Genomic DNA, 6,722 nt, shown 5'->3' on the forward strand with positions numbered 1-6,722 from the left:
TCACTTGATATACTGCGACATCCACTCAACCCTTCGCCATAGCCCATCTTGCGCACGACGCTGCACATGAACACCTCGAGGGCCTAACAGTCTGATCTGCAAGATTCACTTTCCCTTTGCCGGTCATCAAGCCGGTGAGCCGAGATGATCTTGCAGCTCGTCCTCCGAAGCTGCATACAGGATATCTACCTTGTTCCCGAGAATGAGGAAAGGGACATTAGCAAGAGCTTCATCTGAAAGAAGGGCATCGAGCACCCTCTTTGATTCCGCAAATCTCTCCTTGTCGCAGGCGTCCACCAGATACACCACCGCATCCACCTAGAGAAGAAAGTGCAGAAGATCAATCATTCGATATCAATCTCATTCGAAAATGTGTGCCAGAGAGCTGTCCAAGTTAAATTCGTAAACTGGGTGACGAAAGGAGTAGAAAGTCATCAACTCGCACATCGTCTCCAATCTAAACGAAATGATGGGACAGGAGGGAGCTCGACGACATGGATGCAGGGGCGAATGCCATCGATATGAAGGAAAGCCCTTTGCCTCTATATGTACCTTCTCGAGTTAGAACTGCTATCGACGATCCATCCTTACTAAACAGAGAGCCTTCCCCTCTCCTCCTCAGCGGATAACGTAAACTGTCATCTTCACACTAATGTAGTCAACAGAAAACTCCCTTTTCAGCTTTTTCGTGCGCACAGTTACATTTTAAGTATAGATTCATGATGGCAACATACTTGACCCCATCAACGCTTGTTAAGATCCTTAAAAGTTCAAGCATTCTATCTGCTGCATCCATCATCGGTCGTGGTGGGCGCAGATGACCACCTTTCAACCCAGCAAAGAACTCTCTTCGCCGGTATTAGTTTTTCGGTTGAAGAAAAAGTTTTCCCGTTTCCAAACTCAGGGGCAAAAAGCATCCGACTACTCTCAGTAGGATGATCCACCCGCATGCATCATTTTTGCATAGCATTTAGAAACTATTACAGAATCCGTGAATGAATGGCAGGCAATTACGGGCGCATCCGAAAACAGGATCTTTCAGAGGAGAAAAAAAGAAGAGCAGAGCTTTACCTTAGCGTAGTAGTCCGGCCAGGCTCTGCGAGCGATCTGGCGACCACCCAAGTCGAAAGCTCTGAACTTTATCTTCCCTATACTCAATTCCTGTGAAGTCGGGAACTGGGTGGGTTGGTGCAGAACCAATCTCTGCCCATCACAGAACCATATCAGAATCGTTCAGCTTACTTTCGATAAGCATGTATCCTCCTACGAACGCGCTACATATATCTACGCATTGTAGACTAAGAAATATAAGAGAAACCGATACACAACAAGCGCAAGAGTCGTGCAATCAACACTCACCAGGTGAAATGAAAGAGAGGCCCCGAGAAATGATAGGAATCAATGACAAAAACAAGAACAGATTGGAAGAGACTCTCGATCACGATAAGAGAAAAAAGCAACTCCGGAACTGTGTATTTCCATCGAAGGGAGTCTCTACGAATTCAAACGAAAGTACCTCGTGCTTCAGCATGCGAAGCAGGGTGGTCTTCCCTGCATTATCCAGCCCCAAGAACAAGATCTTCGCTTCCTTCTGGCGCAGAGCCACAGACGCCAGAGCTCCACAGAACCAATCCACTAGAGACATCACTCCCTCTCTCTTATTTATTTATTTATTTATTTTCTTCCTTCTTTACGACCGAAAACGAGAAGAATGAGAAGAACAGGGAGCTTGGGAGGAAGAAGCAAGAAACAAGAAGCAAGAAGTGAAGAAGCAAGAAGTAATAGTGCGAATTGCCACTGCAGATTATAATTATTACATCAACACCTCATCTTGACCGTCCAAACGATTTGGCATCCAAATCATTGGACGGTGACTATTACTTCTTGCTTCTTTACATCAACACCTCATCTTGACCGTCCAAATGATTTGGCATCCAAATCATTGGACGGTGACTACTTCTTGCTTTTCACCGTCCAATGATTTGGATGCCAAATCATTTGGACGGTCAAGATGAGGTGTTGATGTAAAAAAGCAAGAAGTAATAGTCACCGTCCAATGATTTGGATGCCAAATCGTTTGGACGGTCAAGATGAGGTGTTGATGTAATAATTATAATCTGCAGTGGCAATTCGCACTATTACTTCTTCCTTTTTACATCAAAAAGCAAGAAGTAATAGTCACCGTCAATGATTTGGATGCCAAATCATTTGGACGGTCAAGATGAGGTGTTGATGTAAAGAAGCAAGAAGTAATAGTCACCGTCCAATGATTTGGATGCCAAATCGTTTGGACGGTCAAGATGAGGTGTTGATGTAATAATTATAATCTGCAGTGGCAATTCGCACTATTACTTCTTGCTTCTTCACTTCTTGCTTCTTGCTTTTTGCTTCTTCCTCCCAAGCTCCCTGTTTTCCTCATCCCTTCTCGTTTTCGGTCGTAAAGAAATTAAAAAAAAGAGGGAGTGATGTCTCTGTTGGATTGGTTCTATGAAGCTCTGGCGTCTCTGGGTCTGCGCCAGAAGGAAGCCAAGATGTTGTTCTTGGGGCTGGATAATGCAAGGAAGACCACCCTGCTTCGCATGCTGAAGCACGAGGTACTTTCGTTTGAATTCGTAGAGACTCCCTTCGATGGAAATACGCAGTTCTGAAGTTGCTTTTTTCTCTTATCGTGATCGAGAGTCTCTCTTCCCAATCTGTTCTTGTTTTCGTCATTGATTCCTTTCATTTCTCGGGGCCTCCTCTCTTCATTTCACCTGGTGAGTGCGTTGATTGCACGACCCTTGCGCTTGTTGTGTATGGTTTCTCTTATATTTCTTAGTATATGTCGCGCGTTCGTAGGAGGATACATGCTTATCGAAAGTAAGCTGAACGATTCTGATATGGTTCTGTGATGGGCAGAGATTGGTTCTGCACCAACCCACCCAGTTCCCGACTTCACAGGAATTCAGTATAGGGAAGATAAATTTCAGAGCTTTCGACTTGGGTGGTCGCCAGATCGCTCGCAGAGCCTGGCCGGACTACTACGCCAAGGTAAAGCTCTGCTCTTCTTCTTTTTTCCTCTCCTCTGAAAGCTCCTGTTTTCGGATGCCCCGCAAGTGCGTGCACTTTGGTCGATTCAGGATTCTGTAAAAGTTTCTAAATGCTATGTCAAAATGATGAGTGCGGGTGGATCGTCCTACTGAGACTAGTCGCATGCTTTTTGCCCCTGAGTTCGGAAACGGGAAAACTTGTTCTTCAACCGAAAAAACTAATGCCGGCGAAGAGAGTTCTTTGCTGGGTTGAAAGGTGGTCATCTGCGCCCACCACGACCGATGATGGATGCAGCAGATAGGATGCTTGAACTTTTAAGGATCTTAACAAGCGTTGATGGGGTCAAGTATGTTGCCATCATGAATCTATATTTAAAATGTAACTGTGCGCACGATAAAGCTGAAAAAGGAGTTGTCTGTCGACTACATTAGTGTGAAGATGACAGCTTACATCATCCGCTGAGGAGGAGAGGGGAAGGCTCTCGGTTTAGTAAGGATGGATCGTCGATAGCAGTTCTAACTCGAGAAGGTACATATAGAGGCAAAGGGCTTTCCTTCATATCGATGGCATTCGCCCCTGCATCCATGTCGTCGAGCTCCCTCCTGTCCCATCATTTCGTTTAGATTGAGACGATGTGCGAGTTGATGACTTTCTACTCCTTTCGTCACCCAGTTTACGAATTTAACTTGGACAGCTCTCTGGCACACATTTTCGAATGAGATTGATATCGAATGATTGATCTTCTGCACTTTCTTCTCTAGGTGGATGCGGTGGTGTATCTGGTGGACGCCTGCGACAAGGAGAGATTTGCGGAATCAAAGAGGGTGCTCGATGCCCTTCTTTCAGATGAAGCTCTTGCTAATGTCCCTTTCCTCCTTCTCGGGAACAAGGTAGATATCCCGTATGCAGCTTCGGAGGACGAGCTGCAAGATCATCTCGGGCTCACCGGCTTGATGACCGGCAAAGGGAAAGTGAATCTTGCAGATCAGACTGTTAGGCCCCTCGAGGTGTTCATGTGCAGCGTCGTGCGCAAGATGGGCTATGGCGAAGGGTTCGAGTGGATGTCCCAGTATATCAAGTGAGAGCAGATTTGGTGGGGTTAATCATGCGGTGATTCGTTCTTCTCTCCACCATAGTGAGAAAGAAACGTATCACCTTTCACTATTGTTCAAGCTCTATTGAAACTCAGTCATTGCTCCAGAAATGAAGTACTCTGCCTGGACTATAAGTTTGTAATGATAAAGCTCGACCTTATTATTGGTTTTTGAGCGTGAACTATGCAAATCTTTCTCTGTTGATTTCTTTTCTTAGGGTGGATATGTCTCGACCGAGCATTCTGGTACTTCTTATGAACTTCTTGTGTCGTCTCATCGATGTTCTGAAAGTAAATTTAGCAGCTTGCAAATATAGTTCAGATGTTGCAGGCAAAAAGAGATATTGGCCTTTTGTACGTTACTCAACACGGATTGATCACCGCATGATTGGTAATTGTACACCAGCATATCCATTTTGCACATCCGATTTATCAGCAACGATAAAAAGAATCTGCAAGGAAAGTCTTGTGACAAAGGGTGCGTTTGAGAATCACTTTTGAGGAAAGTCTTTAGGAAAATGTAAAGACCTCTAAGTTAAATATGTTTTCCAAAATGCAAACTGTATTTGATAAATTGTATTTTGAAAGCTCTTTGTGAAGTACTTTGACCAAAATGGTGTTTGGGGAATTACATTTACAAAGGAGTTTTGTGGTAAAAAAAAAAATATCAAAAGAAAAATTTAAAAAAAAAAAAAATTGACCGGCAAGGGCAGCGGTCGTCGGCGACCTCTGGCGACCGCCGGCGACCTCCGGCGACCTCTGGCGACCCCGGTTCTTGGGCAGCGAGGTCGTGCGACGCCGTCGCGACCTCCGGCGACCTCCGGTGACCTCGGTTCTTGGGCAGCGAGGTCGCGCGGCCGTCGCGACCTCCGGCGACCGGATCTGGGGCGGCGAGGTCGCGCGACGCCGCGCGACACCACCTCGACCTCCGGCGACCTAGATCCGGGCGTCGAGGTCGCGGGAGGACCTCGCCGCCCCCGGATCGGGGCGGCAAAGTCGCGCGACCCAGATCTAGTCGCCGCTCGAGCCTCCGGCACCAGATCTGGTCGCGACCACTGCACGGCGACCGAGATGGGTCGCGCGGCCCGGCGAGCTCCATGCGGAGGTCGCGGTGCAGCGGCGACGGTCGCCGGCAACGCCGCGACTCGCGGAGGTCGCCCGACTCTCGACGAAGATCACCTCGTCGCGGCGTCCCCGTAGCAATCGTTGGCCCAGAGAAGATGAACAAGAGTGTTTCATCCAAGGGCACGCACCGAAAAAAATAAAAAATTCTTGAGGACAATTTTGGAAAAAAGAAAAGAAAAGAGTGAATAAAGTGTCCGTAGGCATGCCGAGAAAGCTGAAAGCCCAAGGCAAGTCCTCACCTGCCTTGGGCTTTCAGCCTTAAAAATACTTGCTTTGCCATTAAGTCCCTTTCAAAGTGTTTTGCCAAACACCCTTTCTTTTGCCCAATGGGCTTTGGACCTCAAGGGGCTTTGGGAAGTGGTTCCCAAACGCACCCAAAGAGGCCTCCTTTGGAAGGAAAACACTAGTCTTTCCATGAGAAATAGACCACGTGATGAGATTTCATGATGCGCGGGAGTATATTGTTCTTGGAAGATTTTTTTGAGCTCAATACTCGATCAGGGCTAGACCATGTGGCTCTTTAGTCGCAACGTCCGATGGTAGCTTCTGGGTAAGGGTGAGCATGCCAAAACACCCAAGCGAGGAACCGCCTAGACCGGACCAAACCCACCGGTTTGGTCCGATTCCCGAAAGGATCGGTTCAGTTTTGGTTTCATAAAATGGAACCAGTGATTGTCGGTCCGGTCCTCAATTTCGGGAGAGAACTAGACCCGCCAGGACCGACCCTTATTTTATTAAATATATTTTTAATTTCTTAAAAATAGCAATAAAACTTAAAAATAGTAATAATTCGTGTATTTTTCTTTATTTTTAAATTTTGTTTGCTAAGCAATCGGTTCGGTCCCAAAATTGGGAACCGGTCCTCTGGTCAGGTTCTCAAATCCTAGATAGAACCAGACCGGATCGGAAACCGATCAACCCTATTTCTGGAGATCAAAGAGAATTGCAGGGCAAGAGTTCGCCCAGTAAGCAATCAGACCTTACTATATGTCGCAGGTTGCTGTGCTTGTTGGCTATCATCGGTAATGGTCATAATGGAGGTGGAACCGAGAGAGGTACCCGAGTTCTTGAAAATGAGTAGCGATGGAGTTGGAATCGGTACTATCTTCATTGGCATATTCCACCAGCCAAAACCCAGTACAATTTTGAGACCTCCGAATTTCTAAACAAAATACTTGGCCCTCTAGGAGAATTACCAAAAAGTTCTAAAGTTATTGTAATTGTGCCAATTCAACTTTAAACTTTTTTTGGCCAATTTAAAATCTAAACCTTTTATAATTGTGTCAATTCAGTTCATCCGATCAAAATTGGCCGGTCAACACTAATTTGTCGCTGGCCGGCGAATGTTGATGTGACTATTTTTTAATTTTTAAATATTTTAATTTTTATTCTTTTTATTCTTTTTTTCCCCACCTTCTCCTTCCTTTGGCCAGTCGGCGTTAGCCAAAGGCAAGAGCTAGCAAGGCAAGGCCAG

The 6,722-nt window shown here is 46.0% G+C and overlaps 1 protein-coding gene and 1 non-coding gene across 3 annotated transcripts; one reads left to right on the forward strand and one right to left on the reverse strand.

Moving 5' to 3' along the window:
* Positions 1–1,645, reverse strand: LOC104449793. The gene is made up of 3 exons (XR_005547012.1): positions 1,517–1,645; positions 1,072–1,203; positions 1–318 (listed from the first exon to the last, which is right to left on the reverse strand). It is a non-coding gene; the product is annotated as a GTP-binding protein SAR1A (transcript).
* An 820-nt stretch (positions 1,646–2,465) lies between these two features.
* Positions 2,466–4,112, forward strand: LOC104452002 (GTP-binding protein SAR1A). 2 transcript variants are annotated; one of them, XM_039303569.1, is made up of 4 exons: positions 2,466–2,594; positions 2,899–3,076; positions 3,660–3,664; positions 3,792–4,112. In XM_039303569.1, exons 1-4 carry the CDS (start codon positions 2,466–2,468, stop codon positions 4,110–4,112), a joined length of 633 nt encoding a protein of 210 aa, XP_039159503.1. The 2 variants fall into 2 exon arrangements, with proteins under 2 accessions (XP_039159503.1, XP_039159504.1); XM_039303570.1 differs by lacking the exon at positions 3,660–3,664 and having other exon boundaries at positions 2,899–3,030.
* The last annotated feature ends 2,610 nt before the right edge of the window (positions 4,113–6,722 follow it).

The sequence above is a fragment of the Eucalyptus grandis genome, chromosome 1, assembly GCF_016545825.1.
Source record: "Eucalyptus grandis isolate ANBG69807.140 chromosome 1, ASM1654582v1, whole genome shotgun sequence".
Classification (NCBI taxonomy): domain Eukaryota; kingdom Viridiplantae; phylum Streptophyta; class Magnoliopsida; order Myrtales; family Myrtaceae; genus Eucalyptus; species Eucalyptus grandis.